The sequence below is a fragment of the Plodia interpunctella genome, chromosome 13 (genome assembly GCF_027563975.2).
Source record: "Plodia interpunctella isolate USDA-ARS_2022_Savannah chromosome 13, ilPloInte3.2, whole genome shotgun sequence".
NCBI classification, from domain to species: Eukaryota; Metazoa; Arthropoda; class Insecta; order Lepidoptera; family Pyralidae; genus Plodia; species Plodia interpunctella.
The window spans coordinates 6,118,674-6,138,598 of record NC_071306.1 but is presented as its reverse complement, the minus strand read 5'-3'; the positions used below and the strand labels follow the sequence as shown (position 1 = coordinate 6,138,598).

At 33.6% G+C, this 19,925-nt stretch overlaps 2 protein-coding genes across 11 annotated transcripts in view; both read left to right on the top strand.

Annotated features, from left to right (window-relative positions):
• Liprin-gamma overlaps window positions 1-19,925 on the top strand; it is a 94,058-nt gene that overhangs the window by 19,763 nt on the left and 54,370 nt on the right. Inside the window, exon 2 of one of the 10 annotated variants that reach the window (XM_053753779.2) lies at window positions 11,681-11,783. The exons of the other annotated variants lie outside the window; for them this stretch is intronic. The gene's annotated coding sequence lies outside the window, so the exon portion shown is untranslated. The remainder of the gene's footprint in view (window positions 1-11,680; window positions 11,784-19,925) is intronic. 10 annotated transcript variants of the gene reach the window in all.
• On the top strand, window positions 418-3,941 carry LOC128674844 (uncharacterized). The gene is made up of 2 exons (XM_053753789.1): window positions 418-1,531; window positions 1,964-3,941. The coding sequence occupies exons 1-2, from the start codon at window positions 752-754 to the stop codon at window positions 2,414-2,416; spliced, it is 1,233 nt and encodes a 410-aa protein (XP_053609764.1). The 5' UTR covers window positions 418-751; the 3' UTR covers window positions 2,417-3,941.

Genomic DNA, 19,925 nt, shown 5'->3' with positions numbered 1-19,925 from the left:
TTGTCTCACAAATCACAATGAACACGAAAATAACGCCAACGCTCATTTGAATGTGCATGCATTCAATGGTCTGCATATTCCAAGATTAGATCCAGCGTCCAGGACGACCACAATGGCATACAAAGCATCTGAATGCATAAAACCAGTCGTACGTAGACATGGTAACTGTCCGCCACAACAGACCATTCAAAATGTCCAGCCTTATTAAGCCCTCTAGGCTCAAGCTAGACTTTTTGTAATAAGACTACTTTCAGTTAGGCCACAGTGCATTAGGACCCACATAGTTTGACGACTGGACCGGCTATTGAGGGACATTACAAAAGGCATTGTGCGCTCGGAGTAGTTTATCTCATCTCTGGTCCCGAGACGCAGTTCCGCACTGATACCGCTCAAGTGTCATGTTACTCGCGACTGATTGTTCAGTTATCATCGTGATATGACACATTTGGATATCGAAAATATTTAGAAACAATCGGAACTTATGTTACTTGTTAGAAACACATGACTTTTTCTTGGAAAACAATATGAAAAAACGTATTTCGTCATATTAGTTGTATTTACATGTGATAATAATGATGAATTGATAAATTGTCTCCTACTTACAAGGAAACAATATCTCAAGCTCTACCAATACGATCAAAGAAAATATCTATTGATTTGTGATAAACCATGAATCATGTTATCTACGGGTTTAGTAGTAGATTTACAAGCATAACTGAAGTGAGTACCTCGTAAAATATTGTAGTGTAAAATGCCAAATAGAAAAATTTCACGTCCGCCGTTGGAATTAATAGATATAATTTATCAAGTCGCTAATATCGTAAAGTTGAAGGATATACAATATACTATTGATTTTGGATGTGTTGATGATATGGACAGTGTTTTAGGAGATGTTTTCAAAGTCACTATAAAAGGGTACTGTGATAATCAAGTGATTAAACGGAATTTTATAATGAAATGGATTGGGGAACCTGGAAGACGCAGTGCATTTAGGAGTTTATATAGACGTGATTTTGCTTTTCATAAGTTCGTTGTACCAAAAATGTTGGAAACACAAAAACGATTTCAAATTATCGAAGGATTAAGAATGAAATTTCCCAACTGTGTGCTTTCTAGCCAAGACGAAAATAAAGAATGCATAGTTTTTACTCACATATTAGAACGTGGATACGCATTTGGTGATAGACTTTGTAAAATTGATTTCAATCATTGTTCTTTAGTGATCAAAGCTTTAGCCAAATTACATGGATTATTTTATGCGATACAGAATGTAGATAAAGAACAAAGTGAACTACTTAAAGTTTTCTATGAAGACGACGTACAATACAGTGGTTCTACGCCAACTAAAAACTGTATGTTCGAATTTTACGAAAAATCTGTAGACGTTGTGAACGATCCCATCGCTAAGAAAAAATTGTACAACCATACAAAAAATATTTTCGCCATATTAAGCAAATGTGTTATGCCAGATCGATTCAGCACCATTTGTCATGGTGATTGTTGGATTAATAATATAATTTATACGTACAAGGTAAGTAATAAAACTAATTTGTTTCTAATTTTAATATTCTTAGGTGCAACCTAAAAAAATGAGAGAAATATGATGAGATTCATTAAGAGTTGCTAATGATACAATATTATTGGAACACATTTTCCGAACTGACAATTTTTAATTTTTTTCTGACAATTCGAAGACCAGTAAATAAATAATGGTTTTGAATAGTCAGAAAGAAACTTCCGACGATGTTTTAAAAGACAGAAGATGTAAAAACTATAGATATTTATTTGAAACTACATACGAGAATATGTCCACAAAGCAATTCATTCACTCTGATGTGTTTAAAAATATCTTCAAATTGACTAAAAAGATCAAATTGACTAAAACTATTTTATTATAACAATAGTTATTAGTTTGATATATTTTTCGCACCGGTAAATAACATGATAACAATTATCATTCCAGGGATACAAACCAATAGAAGTGATCTCAGTGGACTACCAGATAAGCAGGTACGCATCACCTGTCACAGATTTATCATACTTCCTATACATGTGTGCTGACGAGGACTTACTCAACGATCACTATGAAAGGTTAATAAATCTCTATCACAAGACACTAGCCGCTGTACTAAGAGAATGCTATTTGGATGTGAATGATGTATACCCTGAACAAATTCTTAAACAACATCTGAAAAAATACTCAGTGTTGGGTTTAATTGAAGCTTTAATATCGTTGAAGATTATTACAGCTGTATCTGAAGAAGCTATAGAAATGGTGAAAATGAGATATGATATTGCTGAAGAAGTAAATTACGATGGGGAGTCGAACAATGAGTCATTATTTGTGAAAAGAGTTAACGGTGTTGTCAATGACTTTTTTAGAAGAGGTTATTCTTTAGATGATGTTTTAGAATAATAACATGAATAATATGAATATTTAAAATATTACAATAAAATATATGAATGACTGGTAGCTCAAAATGCGTACCAACTTCATAATAATATTAGTACCTACCTATTTAAATATAATTATTGTGCGACAGAAAAAAAGACACTTTATGTGAAAAAGCCTATATATAGGTATAAAAGAAATACGGTTCTACATGCTATTAATTTTGATTACATTTATTGAAGTGTACAAGAAAGGTTGCAATCAATACATTTTTAAAAGATGTATAATAAAAGTTATAAGGTCTATACCTATTAAAATTATTCCAAAAGACCCCTTCTTGAAGCAAAGACGTGGAATGAATTTATTCCGGGCATTGCGTTTAATTGTCTGTAACCAATTAATGGAATCACCACCGAGCGCGAATCTTTGTACACTGAACATAACGACTGTAGGACAGATGTCGGCAAAGGGCTTTGTTTATGACTTACTAAATATCCTCTCTCCCTCTCTCATCCTAGATTGTATTACGGCTGTGAGACCACAAAGCAAGAAGACTCTAAGTTTGAAATTTAAAATTTACAGTCTCCTATTATAAATTTCAAAGATTCGGCAGAGATTTTAACGTGACGTGACGGTAACAACACTTTTTGGAAACATTTTTGTAGTCTGCTGTGAAGGCTTTTTAATCCTTAGTCGCCTTGTACGGCAGCAACGGGTGGATATGGAGTGGTCCTACTCTAGAACGAGAACCGCTGCCTATAAGAAACTTTACAAAAGAACTGTGAAATATTTTATTTGAACAAATGATTAATCTTAATATTCTACCCTGTTATTTTTCGAGGTATTTGTAGATCAATTTGACTTGTCCTTTTTTTTCATTATCGCCACGAGTTGGTAAAAAACAACTAAAGAAAATATCGAATTAACTTAGTAGAAATTGCAAAAGCTGTAACATTCATTTATTATCAGAAAATATGAAACAACATCACAATTCACAATATTTGAAGTAACAACTTAAGTGGGTTTATTCATTCAAAGTACTTGCACAGAACGTTTTCATAGAACAGGCATCTTGTTTGACGATAAATTACAGTGAATTTTCACTCAGCTTTATTGGTCCCGGGCGATATTAAATTTTACTTTGTTGGTGCAACTTTAATTTATTTTTAGTTCAGCAAATTTTTGTTTTGTTTGAGCAGCATACATTTTAAATTTATTGTAGCTGTAATCGGCTTTGAAGTGAACAGTGATATGTATCTAGTAATTAAAATTTATTAATAGCTGCATCCTCGTGGTAAGTTTTGGGATCGTTAAAATAGTATGTAGTGTAGGTTTTGTACCAAATTACTTTGAAATCCATAGAGTACATTTTGCGTAAGTAATTGAGACATGTATCTTCAAACACTCATATACAAATTTTCATTTTATTGATTTCAGAATGTCTCATTTTACAATAATAAGACTTTTTTTATACAAACGATCGAAACTATCGAGACTTGTTTTGAATAGATTTTTTTAATAACAAAAGATAAAGGTTAGGTTAACATTTTTTCTATTTGAAAATGCATGAAGACATGCATGATGACAAAAATTCTCTTTCTGCATTTCAGACAGACAAGCAAATCGTCTGGAGCATGCCCCACCCACGTCACTGTCAATATGTCATTCGACAAGATTGGGTAGTGGTTGGGAATATATTGGGTTTGTGTAGGCGCAGCGGACCGAACTGCGATTACCTGGAAGGTGACTCAAAGGGCAGAGTCCTCAAATTAATTATTGCGTTGCAGTAATTAATGTTCATTTAAACAACTATATTACATGTTTTCCTTGTGGGAGAAGCTTGTGTGTACTGAGATAAGATTAGGCTCAGACATCAGTCTTTCGAAATCCTATGTTGATATCAAAATATTATTTATAAAAGACTTGGCCGTGGACTTCTACCTATCAATACATAATTATGCATATAGAATATTCAACGGTCGATCACATAAAATCGCAGTAAGGAACTATTAGACTTGGCTTTAGCTAGAGATTACATTTTTATATAGAAACAAACAATTGCATCGAGACTTGACTAGTTTTTTTACAGGATGTTTTGGTGTGATTATATAGTTTGAATCAAAATAAAAAATAATAATAAATCAAAATCTTCCACTTATTGAATATTTTCTCTATTTAAAAGTATACCTTAAGCTCAATAAAGATTAGTAACTAAATCGGCTGGCGTGTAGTCGGCTCTGCTACTTGAACCGTGAAATTAAATAAGTAATCCCTTCAGCTAACGCACAAGGTGATAGGCTGTTCTAAGCTGTCTTGTACTCTTGTAGCGTATTTTCTGAATACTGGATTAACTTCTAAGGACTCCTAACAACAGACATTTATTTATTTGCATACTGTTGTGTTTATCTGTACATTTGTCACTGTAATGTTTATTTTATTGCTTGTGTAATATTTCTTCACTTTTAACGTTTCATCTGTCAATTGTTAATATACTTTTCTAGGTAAATTAATACTTCTAAATAAGTATATTATTCCCCAAAATAAGTATTAAACATACATGGTTTATAAAAGGCTCAAAAATATCCTTATCCAAGTAGTCCCCACGAGTCGCGTATATCTATCTGTCTGTATTTATGAACGTTTAGGTTTATAATTTATTATGCTTTTACTCGAGCGAATCCGGGACGGGCCGCTAGTAAATAATAAATACACGATGTAAGTTGTAATTGATTTTTTTGTTACTTTATGATGATTCGTTTTTCTGCGTAGGTGAAAGTTGACTGAAGCAGCCGAATCTAAGTGTATATGCAAATATCCAAATAAATAGTGTGTTATCTTTCCTTTACCCTTCACTCAAATGTTTCCAAAAGTCCCCAAGTTGAATAGTAAATGTTGTTGCGCCAGCTCGCATGCGAAACTTTAGCATTTTAAATGCGAAAACAATACTGAGGCAAACTTCGGAGTTAAATTCTCTTACACGAAGTATTAAACGCTGTTCTTTCTAAACAATGCGTCACCTCGCAGTGAAAAGTTATTGTGCGCCATATTTTCACACGTAGTGGAGGGTTAAGTGTGGCGGTGTATGAGTTAACCCTTTTAGTTAGGGAAGGGTTCCGTTAGGGTTGTGGTCTATTGGCGTTGTAGGAGTCAAGTGTTAGGTGAAAATGAAGCGAGTTGAGTCGTGTTTTTTACGTAATAAAATGAATATGTATGGATTAAAAACTTTGTTATTCGTAGGTATCCTTCTGAGTTGAATCAAAGGGTGACAAAAAATAATTCGAGATTCGGATATCTCACTAGTGATTACTAGAACAACGAAGATTTTTTATATGAAAATAATATGATCTGCCGATTTTGCTTTGCACGTTAGGCTGTGTTTTTGATACATTTGTTAGTGGTAGATAACATATTAAACAAAACATAATCATACATTTGTGAATCTTCAAGTCGAGTTTATGCCAATTTTACGTATAGTGCCATATAATAGGTATACATAATATGTTAATTCTCCAGAACATCTACATTTTTGTCACTGTTATGCACGGAGCATAGCAAACTTGTTTTACACACCATACTGTTACGGCAAATATACTACGAGTATAACCTTAAAATCGAGATGTATCCTACAAAATGAACGAACACATTAACAAAAGGTTTTTCTAAAGTATTTCTCTATTAAAGGCCCCTTCACCCAGGGAAGAACCGGATTGTCTGTAAATGTTAATTTGTCCCCAAATTGTTTCCTTTACACCTGCGAATTTTAATTTCGGCGTCCGTTGATGTCATTTCGCATTTTCCAAAATAATTGAATTTTCTACTGGACGGCCACGTGCGCCCTTTGAGTTTATTTGGTGTTTGTTGTGAATTATGTTTGTGGAAGATGATTGCCTTCGTAACATGGTTTTATATAAAATTTTAGACTTTATTTGGTAGTTACTTGAGGAATTCGCGTTGTTTGGACTCGAAAAAATGTTAGATTTGTCCGAAAAAATGTTGTTTCATTCAGATAACTGAACACATTAAAATATAGGTATGTTTTAATAATGATTATGTTTAATGCACACGTTTAATATTTGCGAAAAATACCCAATGTTCATTCCAAGTTGTATTCTCAATTTCATCAAAATCAATTTGGCTGATTTTGCATGATACTCAATCACATCTAAATTGTTTCATTTAAGTTATAATATTAGTAGGATAGTTATTTATTTTTTAGGTGGCATAGGTACTTTTTCCAGGTGTATCCCATAACTATACATAGTATTTCAGCTTTCAAATCCACATCCATCCCATCCATCTTTTTTTAGAAAAGAAAAGTCTTTTTTTAAAAAGGTCCTTTTGCCCCTCTCCCCGAAGTGCTCGCCCCCTGCTAAGAAACACGCTGAAGATGGCGCCACACTATTGGAATTGCAACATGGTGCTCAGTCCTTTCATTTTAATATTCAAAAATCAATATTACCAAGCAAGAAGTGTTAATGTGCAAGGAAAGTAACTTTTCCCTCATCCATAATTCTCTGATTGTCAACGTTAATAACATAACACATAGCAGAGGCTACTAACCAATAAGAAAGTTTCCCTCGCAGTAACGTACACTTTTCCGGACACACATATTATTTATTTACTAGACATCTCACCGGTCGCCATTGGTCACCTGTGAATATTGAATGATATCTACCCATCTAGAGTTAGCTATGAAAATGAGATGAATGCGGTTAAAGTACGTTAAATTGTTTATTTTCAATTACAGTACGGATCAATAACCTTGTGTTTTATTTCAGTTGTTTCCAAGAATATCTAGAGCTATGTTATGTTTTTAACATTAATTAAATTGAAATAATTTCTTCAGAAATTAGACCTTCACAGGCACTTTTTCACGTAAATTTTTATTATTACTTAATCTCATCAAATTAATGTTCCATATTCAATAAGATGCTAATAAAATGAATCAAAAAGTAACGCAGTCAGATTGTCAGACCTTGTTTCAAGTTTTTTGTTGCTTTCTAAAATTGACAACATAGCTTGTTAATATGTATAGAAAATGTCCTTTTAATTTGTTGTTTGTTATCCCACGATGTAGCAGTCCAATGCACATACATTGGACTGCTACATCGTAATAATAATAGTATCCGTAAACTAAAACGGAAGTAGAAAACATGTGGATATTTTCTGCTTCCGTTTTAGTTTATAGGATATTATTACCTAATTGTGGAATTAGGTATACCTATGCCAAAAGAGCATAGGTATACCTAATCGTGGCATAGGTATACCTAAAGCAGCATCGTGGGCTTACATTAGCTTCAATCCGTAACTTTCTGCAGCTCTATAAATTTCTATCTCAAAGATAAAGAGAATTCATTAAATTAAGATAAGACCATCCTAAAATGCAGTCGCCAAAATGAATTTGTTATATACAATGCCTGTCCCAAATTCAAACATGAGTTTACGCGTGATGCGTAAGTGAACTTAAATCAAAATACGCCCCCATTTTATCTCAAATTAAGAGTTATACGGCCTCATTGTTCGCCGCCGAGAGAAAATATAAAATGGATAAACTGAGGAGTGGCCAAAAAGGGACATGGAAGTGTAGGTAAGGCTTCGCGTTGGTGTCGGAGTTAAATCTAATTTTTCCTCCGTAATGCCGCCTCGCCCGGCTCAAGGTTGAGTGAGCGCGAAAATTGTAACTCCGAGAGGGATTTCTACAAGTTAAGTTTAATCGCTGGTACTTACGTTCATATGTGTGCTTTTGTTGGATCGTTCGAATAAATGTATTTATAAGTGTTCGTTCGCATGCAAGTTACGGCTGCCCTCCATATGTAACTTGGTTAAAGGTTTTCCGAATACGCAGGTTTACACGGTTGATTTTTTACAACGGAATGTTGAAATATTAACCTACAACTTTTCCGGATAGCACAGCAATACACAGAAATATATTTTTTTAATCGAAACGTTTTGTTCAGTTTCAGAGATTGGTCGGATCAAACAATTTAGATTTGTTAAGTTAAAAAATAGATATTTTTTTTTTTTAGTGATGATGGATAGTTAACGTACGTTATAGCAATTAAACTTCTTTTGAATCTCGTTAATTATTATTCGCCAAAGGGTAAACTACAATCAAAATAGCTATAGTTGAAAGGGAGTTTGGAATTTGAATGTATTTTCCTGGTATTCCCTCGAGAGGCGAGGTTCAAAGCAACAGCCAGTCGTCAATAAACACTATCGTATAATTATTTAATAGATTCCGGCTGTCTGGCCCATAGACGGCCACTCGTTTGATAAATAATTACCGCGAACAAAGACCACTGTATATTTTAGCATAATGCTATTTATTTTGGACTGGCCACAGCTTTGACGCTCAGTTTGTGTCGCTAAATAAATATTGTTCTTCGTGGTGTTTCATAGTTTCACTAATTTTGTTATATTTTATTTAAGGCGCTTTGTCCCTGCAATACAAGCGTAAACACTATAATAAAGGCGTACTTATTATGTATAATGTATTTAATAAGAAGAACATCAGAATGCATTGGGATAAATACGTGATACGGGCTAAATGGCTGTCATTTAAACATCCCCGCTGCTGGCCTTCCTAATGGATGGATGGATTGCAGCTAAGAATATCTATCTTTACATACATTATTTTTTACCAAAATGCGGGTGCAATTATTTTAGTGTGAAAAGAATTTCATTCCACAGTAGAAGGTAATTAAGGTTGTTTTGCGTTTATTGAAGTTATATTTATGCGCCGCCGACTAGCATTATGAGTTATCCAAACTATAGGACCTTAGAAAACAGATAAAACTGAGACGATGTAATATTGTAAATGTGTTTGTAGATAAATATTTATCATTCGATCACAAAAAATCTTACATGAAATTTGGTACACTAATACAATATAACCTGGTTTTACACATTGGCATGTTGATTCTATTAGTACATAGTAATCAGTCAACAGCATCCGCCTTAGAATAGGACCTTCCATCCTCCATACCTTCATTTCATTTCATTTCATACTAGGCAACTCGGTACACATATCCTTGACATAATAGGCAACCTTAAAATTTTGAAGATTCGGCTGTTATTTTACAACCTTGGGAATGCTATTACGGTCGTTACTAGTCGTAACTAACATTTATATTATTTTCCTCCAAATACGTAGCCATCGAGGAAAACGCAGGTGTTCCGCGATTATTAGCAATATATTCCCATTGTTTCGGCAGATATTTAGCACAACTGAACTTAATTGGAATTTGATGATGACAAAGAAATTGTTAAACGAAAATCTCGCACGGCAATACATTGAAAGAAGCCATGTTATATTCAAATCTCAATTCAAACCTCATATTTGATATGTTACCTATTTTACCTACTAACCGCATCGATGTCATTAGTTTTCTTACATATTACTGAAGCTCACCTTATATGGTATAATTAATAGTAACAGATTTAGGTTACACGGCTATATTTCGGAACAAAACATATATTTATGTATATAAGTACTAGATTACATTAAAGTAAATAATATACAGCAACATTGTTAAAAATAAAAGAAGTATCATAAACATACCTAGTGCAATACAAAAGTGAGCACAGAGGTTTTTGGTGAAGAGAATGTGAAGAGAAACTAAGTAAAGGGGTCTCATATTGATGTTTCCCCGGATCTAACACTATTACTGACCTCCCTTTAAATAATTACGGTCCGATCGACCCCACTAAAACACCCGGAGTGATTTTTCGGCGATTCCGATATTGGTTATTTCTCGTAAAAGACTTGACTCGTAAAATTGAATAGACTGACCCATATTTTGCATAGGCCAGTAACCTACTTTGACACAACAACTTTCTTGTTGAATTTGTTGGAAAAAATACTTTTTGGTAGTATTAAACGGTTGCGAAATATCGGCTTCATACTAGTGCTGGATACAGGGGTTTTTCGTATAAAATTCACAGACACATAATTGATATTTCGGATTACTATCCGACTTAACTTTACTAAGTTACCCAAAGCCTCACAAGTGAAATAGGTCTTCAATTGCACACAACAGCTAATAATTGATAGGTCACCCTCCAAGTATTCATCCACAATACAAACGTGATCTGAAATAATGATGTCATAGAAAAACAAGAGCTACACAAACGACCTTTCATTCTCACGCATCCTTTCGTCATTTGTCACATTGTTAGCTATTTTCGTTGTAATGTCATTAGTCGGTTATTTATACAACTTAGTTATGTATGTGTTATTGATGACAGATCACCCGAAGATATATTTTTCTGGCATCTGTTTAGGAAGTACCAGATATGTTTTCTTGAAAAATCATAACGTTTAGTCGACATTATATTGGAGAGATTTTGAATAAAGTGGTAAATTGTTTTTACTTAATGTTGTTTACCATTATCTGTGCCTTCATTGTTTTGTTGTAAGTCCAAATATTGGCGAATCAAACTGTTCATTAGCGCTCCAGATACCCTTGCTTATTTATCCCCAAGGGAAAGTAAATTGTAAACAATTAGTGAGAGTAGAGAAATATATTGATGATCTCGGTACTGGGGTTCGCTCCTATTAACTTTATTAACTTCCTAATCAATTTCACCGTTTTTGATTCATTGAATCAATATTGCCTTGTTTAAATTGGTTAACGTATGTTATTGGTAACAATAATAAAATGTAGAATATATTTTTGTCTACTAGTCTGATATACCATATGTCTGTCATATCTACTGTCTAGATATAACATATGTAGAAAGAATTGTATAAATGAACAATACGGTACGCAAACACATGTTACTGATCGCAAATAAAGACGTATAACATTCATATTTACCGAACCCATAAAAATGTACATTGATAAAATTTCATGGGATTGTAAACATGGCACGACCCGTTTCCTTTTATTTGGTCGAAAATAGATCAATTTACATTCGCAACTACGCAATTCCAGGAATACAGAACGAATAATAAAATGGATGATGTAAATAAATGAAAATATTTTATCCATGCAACACTGAAGTATGTACCTACATCATTTTTTCTTCATACTCATATTCGTCATGACTGAGGGTCGTGGTCTTTACTTGGAATGAAAACATGTAACAACTTTCTTGGCATTATTAATGGAGTGGTTTGCCATTGCCTTCTCCATTTCACACACAAGTTAATAATCAACAAGTGTGCAGGTTTCCTCACGATGTTTTTTCTTCACTGGAAGCAAGTGGTGGTCAATGAACACTACTGTACATGAGTTAGATTGGTATAGAAATTCACTCATTGGGTGCTAAATATATTTTTGCCAGAACCGAGCCACTTCGATTGCTTCATCGGAAGCTGCCATCAAGCCAGCCCGAGTACCGTGTTTGGGAATTCGGGACAGGCGGGAAGACGAGCCATCGATTGATGGTAAAACCAACACTTTATTGATTCGGCTTATTAGTTAACTCATCCTGTTTAAACGAATCCCATGATGATCTCATGAGATAACTTGATGTAAAAGATTAATAATTAATAATTAAGATACATTGTAATATATAATATATTCGTAAAAGTATTAAAATAGATAATTGAAATAAATGAACAAATCAAATCCCGGTTGAAATTTTTACTTTAGACTTTAGCTCATCCTCATTTTATGATTAAAATGTAATAAAGAATAATAATATAATAAATATGAAAAAAAATCTGTTTCGTGCCAAGCTTTTATACTGATCTAAGGTGCAACGTTAAAATACAACAAATGAGTTTATATATTAATGGAAGCACTCAAGGTAATTATATTTTGGGATGAAAACGTGGTGTAACAAGGCGGAACGACGGCTTAGGATTTAATAGATGAATTTAATTAACGGGCGTCGCGACGCCTTGTGTGGTTACAATTTTATTCGGTCGATGTTGAAATTGTCAAATGAAGTATTACCAGGACTCACTTGAATTTCATTGTGGAGTTTCTATATTCTAAATTAAGGAAATGAGATAATTCTCAGCTGTGGAATGTTGCAGTCTACTGCTCTGGAACACCAACATCTCCAAGAAGTGCTGGTTTGATGTCGTCAAAGATGATATGCGTGTCAATGGTCTGATAACTAAGGATGCCGAAGAATTATGAAGAAGACGCGAAGTAGAGGAGAAGAAGTAGACCCTGGGTTTCGACGTTCTATGGCGGCGGAAGAAACCGGGAAAACGCTGAGATGAGACAGAGAGAGTCCAACTTCTTTTTCTTCTTAGCGTGTTGATTAGACTAAATTTGTAAGGTCATACAGGTCTTTCAGTATGAAGGTGGTGCATTCCAACAGACAACACACTAAAAATCCCACAATAATTAAGATAGCTGTCGAACAAACATGACTTTCGTCACGTTGAGTATCATTTATTATGGATTTGGACGGGTCCAAAAATGTGTGATTTGTTTGTAATATCTTTGTCATTATCACAGTAATATATTCACTGGTGTTTTTAATAGTAACATAAGAGTCTTTGAATAGTCACCAAAATAAAAATTAATCATCTAACCTATTCATACTACTGACTGCGAAAAAAATCCATAAGCTGATTATACCATTGTAGAGCTGATGTTCCAAAAATATAACAAAGCGAACGTTAAATTCTCATAATAGCAGAATCTACTTGGTTCACGACTGGCGCTGTATAAATCTCAATTTATCTTTATTAGTATTAACAGATCGTAAAAGGAATAGAGCTATATTTTCTCAGAAAAACGTTTTATGTTGAGAAAAATACTCTTAAACATCAAAAGCATTTATGACAATTCAAAGATATGATATGGATTATTATAATTCTCGTATCGATTATAATATAAATATTTCCCATTTCAACATGTATTTAGACAACAAAGATTTAGTTTATTAGTTCTATATTGTATTGTAGGATAGTGTGTTTTTTATGAAATGGTGCATCAATAATCACATCTTATACAAGAAGGTATTACTTACCTATAGCATCACCTTCTGGAGCTCCAACCAGCTACCGCGAATTCGTATGTTTATAATGAAAATTTGCCTATAATACGAGATTTATATCTTAGAAATGTATTCATGAACTGATATTGTAAAGGAATACTTATGTAAATATTGCAGCAGAAATATATAAGCTGAACCGGTCTGGGAAGTCGCGCCATTGACGTTGCTAAGTCTTAGAAAGAAGCACTTTGCTCCGTTGAAATATGCTGTTTCTAATGTCAATGAAATTTTCCATAGAAAGGATTATATCTCAAAAGTATTTTTATACAATTATTTATGCAATATAAAATTAATACTATAGATAAAATAAGACAACAACAATTTATATGGAACTAAGTTGGTAGAGAAAAAATGTTTTACATCGTCCTAATCCAGACTACTTAATACACGTTTTTTTGCTTTTTAGCCATGTTAGTCACTGAATATAAATCAAATGGTCTCCCATATCTTGATCATAGACTAATCTTTAGGCCGTTTTATACGAAGTTTGTTGTACCATGCTTGCGGTCGCTTTTTATACATAAGTATATCAATATTTTATATTGACCCATAGGTACCTTGCCAAGTTTGTCACATGCCTAGGATTCGAGGTTAATAACATTACTATAGTATGAATTTACCTATTTAACCTATTTAATTTAACCTACTTAACTAGACTGTGAAGTAGGTTATCATTCAGGGTTTTTCTTATTAAACTGAAAACTATTTTTAGCCGTTTGAAAGCAGACGTTTTCCGCATCCTACATTCAGTGTTCGTGCCCCGACAACCTCATTACTGCAAAAGTGCACTCGTTCTAATGATCCGAATGTCTCCAGCGATTTGTCCTATTTTCCAAACCAGTTCCAAAATATTATACAGTTAGTCACTACCGCTAAGGCAAGTAATACCACATGCGAAACCACATTGATATCTAATTGAAGGTATAATATTTAGTAGATATCCAGTTACATGTAAAGATATATTTCAAACTAAATTTCGGTGTCAGTGTTGGAATATAGTTAACTGAACCCGATCCAGTTTTAGGCTATTTCAGATTGTGATAAAGATGGCTTCCTATTCTAAACACATGGACAGGTACAGAATACGAGGCACGCCTAGACTAGATGTAGATACTCGAATGAACATAAAGATTTCAACAAGAGATGGACGGAAAAGATCAAAGACATGGAATACAAGGAAAAACATTGGCTTTTGCCCAGGGAAGGGACATGTTGTAGCAATTAAAATATACTCTAATCAAAATTTTCTTCTGTGACGTTAGATATCGACATCGTACCGAAAAATTGGGTTAATGGAAGTTTCTTGACAATTAGGCACGAACAAGGCGGTCCCCGGGCGATACTGTTATTAAAGAAAGAACACATCGGAATAAAATCGACGGCTTGGCTTCACGACTCATCGGGTCAGGTAATTAACCCAAATAACGATTTTTTACACCACTGCGCAAGTTGTGTGGAGTTACTGGTGTGGTGGGAAACTTCATATTTGTTATTCAATCGTGTAAAACCTCCTGAGTCTGTAATTACAACTTTGCAGGGAGCTGAGAGGAATTTTACTTATTTTATCTATGCAGTTTCTAAGGCATTGCTGAGTTTACTAGAATCTAAGGGAAGTCAGGCAGAGAAGTCCTATGGCAGCTACTAGAAATATTTTATCGTATCGTTATGGACAAAATTTTGAAATGGAACCTTAACTGATAGGATTATTTTGTCGCAAATATTCGATTAACTCAAAATATTGATGCAGATACTGTGTTGGCAATTCAAAATCATTTGTCCTCAGAGGATATGTTTGATATGATATGGAAGACTATGCTTATCCATCAAAGTATGGGTATACACTGTAAACAGTTTTCTAAAACATTTATGTTATATAAATGTAATGTACTTAAGATGTTCTGTTGAAAATTAACACAAACCATTATGAACTTCATCTGAACTCCAGTTTCGGATACAACTGGAGAAAATCTTTACAGTTCACTAATATTTCCACACAATGAGAGAAATTCAATTTTAAGGCAGAGTTTAGAAATTAAATTTCAATCCTCGCTCCCTTCACTTATAATTTAATGTGCGGCCAGGAGCAAAATCCATAAAATCTAATGGGAAAATTCCGCAAAGCGATGACGCTTCGCAGATTTATTAGTATTATAGGCGTCGCTTCTAGTGCCTATTTAAGCTTTATTACCTTAGGAGAAATTGAAATATTACGAATAAGGCTTAGGTGCGGCTTAAGATCCCATAACGGGCCAGGTGACTTGATTAAACCACGTTTTACTTCTTTTGGGTATCTACATACGTACACTTGTTTGTTTTTAGGCCACCATTTTGTGCTACTAACACGTGTTGGTGCAAAGTCGTGGTGTTTTTTTTACATTAGCCCATGCATTATCTTTTTAAACAGGATATGTCAGGAGCCTACACTCTTTCATAACGTAATTAAAAACCAATACCAAATAAACTGTTTCCTAAATTAGTATCCAAAACATTTCAATGAAATACACAATTATTTTACTAATTTAAGTTACAGAGTGTCAAAATACATAGGATTGAGAATACAACTAGATTTATTATATGTAATTAGATACTATGTTTATTTTGCTACGTTTTTAATAGTAGGTTTCTCCTTACCTTTCTTCCATAATTCGTAGAGGACACTCTATGAAGTTTAAATTAAATTAGTGTTGCGTCTTATAATATTTGTTAGGAACTCCAGGTTAGTAGCCTGGGTCGTGTGGACTTTAGATTCCGACCGAAGTTTCGCCTCAGGGGCACCACAACCAGCATAGAAAGCAGCTTATGTATTTCAGAGAGACTTCCACAACTGTTCATACATTACTTAGAGTTGTGCAACAGTGAGAGTAATCAATTCTCCGTGGTGTGTCTTCCAGTCAAATGAAGTAATTATTGAAGTTTATTTTACATCGAATTCAATTTCAATATTTGTTATGATAAATGTTAAATAATTTTGGAAAAAAATAGTCAATTTTAATTGAAAATAAAACCACGTCTTAGTTAAGCAGCATTTAAAAAAAAAGAAATGTTGAAATGACTTGTAGCAGGACTTAACTTTTATGATATATATTGAAATAATATTGATTCTATATTTTTATAACATGCAGCCTTAGATAAGTTAGCAACAATGTAGGACGCACGTCCGCGTTTTAAAACCTTTAAAGCTGGTACCTGATGGTTGATAGATAGTAGCTGTAACATTCTAACGGCACGTCGTAGGTACATTGCAGCTGGCGTTTCATGACGCCATCAAATTTTATGCTTTGTCTCAGTCATATGTAGCATGAAGCGTTTTAGATAAGTCTGAAGACACCTCTTTGAAGGTTTATTAGGTATGTGTGAGGAAATCCTAAGTAATATTATAAATGCGAATGTGAGTTTTTTTATTTGTTACCTCTTCACGCTCCATCTACTAACGACGGATGGACAGCATTCGATAAAATTTAGGATACGGTTAGAACTTAGAATAGCATAACAACATGCAGTACTTTTGTACCGAAATTCTTGCATTCGAGAACGAAATTTGAACTATATATTTTTTTCTAAATAGTTTAAATATCGTTGCTATATCGCATATAAAATATCAAAATTCTCCAAACGTTTCTTGTGGACAAATGTTATTACGATATAACTTTTCAAATTACACTTTATAAGTTCCAATATTGACAGGTAACTAAGTATTTTAATGGTTTACAAGGTACCTACTACTTATGCTATAAAAAAAAATATTGACGCTCTGATACTAAATAGACATTCACATCATATTTCACGCCCCAGTATATTTCGGTATTTGTGGTAACTCCTGTTTCTTCACGATCAGCTCCCGATACGTGACGGCATCTTCATAACACCAAGTTTTCCTTGTTAAAAACAAGGAATGTGCTAAAATTAAGTACGTGCTTTCTCGCGCCGGTGCTGTTGTGAAACTTAGTTACTGGCTGTCCTAATTTAGCTACAAACATGGTTAGGCAGCACAATGCGGCAAGGTGCAAAGTCAAATGTATTTTCAAGTGGCTAATGCTGTCGGATTTTGTTACCGTTTTCAATCAGCGTCGCATCCGGTCGCACAGCGTTTTGTCGTTCAGTGAGGACGGGGAGCACTACCAGACGGAACAAAACGCAGGATAGCGTTCAAATAGATAATGTTCGCTGAAACTGTGTTATGCAGTTGTGAATAAACAGTTATTTAGATAAGTACTACACGATGTTCCAGGTAGTTAAAACTTTATGACTATTATACAATGCATGTTATACTCTTGACGGTGAATGAATTTAGCTACCAATGTTTAGCGAACAAAGCGTTTGTTTTATATAAAAATACTTTATGTAAAAATATGTGATATATATTTTTACATACGATATCGGTGGCGTTTTATTCGTCTTTCCAAATATTCGCCAAGTTGACACGCTAAGAAAAATCAAACGTCCCGTATCTATGGTCTATAGACAATAATAATCCCTTATCTCTACAAAGTTTTCCGTATCCGTAGGTATATAGGGCAAACTTTTCCCAACAGCGTCATAGTATCGCGCACGCTTCGTGCCGTCATACGCCGTCATCGTTCATTACCATATTTCTCATTATTATTGCCATGGTCCTGTTTGATAACTTTAATGGACTCTGTGCCCATCAACTTTCGAGTTTAAGGCCTCGTAAAATATTACGATATTTCATAATTCGTTTTTATATTTACATATTCAGATATGTTTGTACAGCTCACGTATCTTCGTAGGTAGTAGGAATATGCGATGTTTTATTCAACTAACATTATTTCCATGACAGCTATATGATAAACTAAGATCTAATTATATTCGGGTTGAAATAAAATAGGAATAGAATATTTATTGATATGATTATTTACTTCAAAATATATACTCGAAAGTCAACTTTAGCTTACACTCGACGAGACACAAAGTTTCATTGTTATAACTGCTATATAGCAATTCTGTGTCTGCGAAAGTATTCATGACTGAAATTATATGTAGTTACAATAGCCTTTAGTGTATTTTGTACTAACTACGGTACAAAGCAAATTATTATGTACCTAGATTTAAATAAGAATAACATTAATATACAATTCAATTTTTTTTCTTTGTTTTAAGGTATGTACCATTTCATCCGGTCTTTTGTGGTGCCTCAACCCGTCACTGCAAGTTGTTAAGGTATTTTTATTTCTTCTCGATCTCAACACAGTCCCAATACGTGACGGCATCTTCATAACAAGTTGTTCTTGTTAAAAATAACGGACTTACTAAAATTAATAGTACTCTTAGCAATAAAAAAATACATCAACAATTTAAAGTGTCTGAACTAAGCGGAGCATCTCTATCTTAATGCATCATTTACCACACGGTGTACATTGCGAAACATAAACTTTTAAAGTTTATGTTCTGTTAAATTAACAGAAATATAAAAAAATATCAAGGAAAAATGTAATATAATTATAGGAACAATATATCTTTTGTTCAGCAAAACGTAACCGTCTATTAAAGTAATTTCTATGATGTCCGTAAGGGTTATCTGAATTTCAAAAGCAACGTTTGAAAATTAGTTTATTTAAAAGGTTTATATATCTATTACACTATTGGATGTACACTATTGGAGGTTATATGCAGAATTAATAAATATGTTATCAAGTTGCTATTATTTGAAATTTCTCTGCTAAAAATAATTATATACATCTTCTTATTTAAGAGCTATTTTTTCCGTATTATTAAGTAACGACTTATTTGGTAATTTTAAGTAATTTAAAATAATAAATATAAGATCCTTTTTATTAAATTAAAAGCAATAAATACTTAAAACAATTCCAACTAAAAGCGTAGTATAAATATACAAGCGTAGCACTTTAATCATGTTTAACTTGCAATTGCGTTGGAAGCAGAATAGGGAATGAGGTCAGACCCGTAGTAAAACAGCCATTCTAATATCGTATAATAATATTGAGGTAACTTGAGGTTTAGCTGCACATCCTTTCCTGATGAAAAATAAAATGTACATATTTTTGTGCATTAGATATAAACTTCCTTAGATATAAAGCGGCACAGTTTTTCATTTCTCATGGTCATTGGGAGTTATTCCGGTCTGATCTACCAAACGGATCCTTCCTTAATTATTATGATTACTTTTGTTCGGTCTGATTAACTCTAGAATGTATTAGTCTGGTCTGATCTCCCACCAGTTTAGTACAGTCAAGAAGAAAACAGTTGTTGCTGGTTGTTATCTTCTGACATTCTAAAACAAAAAAGGGAGGGTAATATTTACTATCTAATATATTATTAAATCTTAAATATACGCTGTGTTCAGCTATAAAACATTCTAATGAAGATTATAACCATAGGATAGCCGACTTTTTTAATATACCAGATCAAAAAATACCAAAGTATGCTTGAGGATCCTACCGGAACACAATATTTAATTATTTATTCTGATCCCCTGGACGGGGAATCAGAAAGGAATAGAAAATTATTAAAATAAAACGAATACAATAGGGTATCAGATTTTGGGGATCAGACCGGAATAACTTGTCATTGGTGTTAGACCACCGGCATT

Coding starts and splice junctions, on each gene's coding strand:
- LOC128674844 (XM_053753789.1), top strand. CDS start 752: ATGCCAAATAGAAAAATTTCACGTCCGCCGTTGGAATTAATAGATATA. Junction 1,532..1,963: donor ATATAATTTATACGTACAAG/GTAAGTAATAAA, acceptor TTATCATTCCAG/GGATACAAACCAATAGAAGT.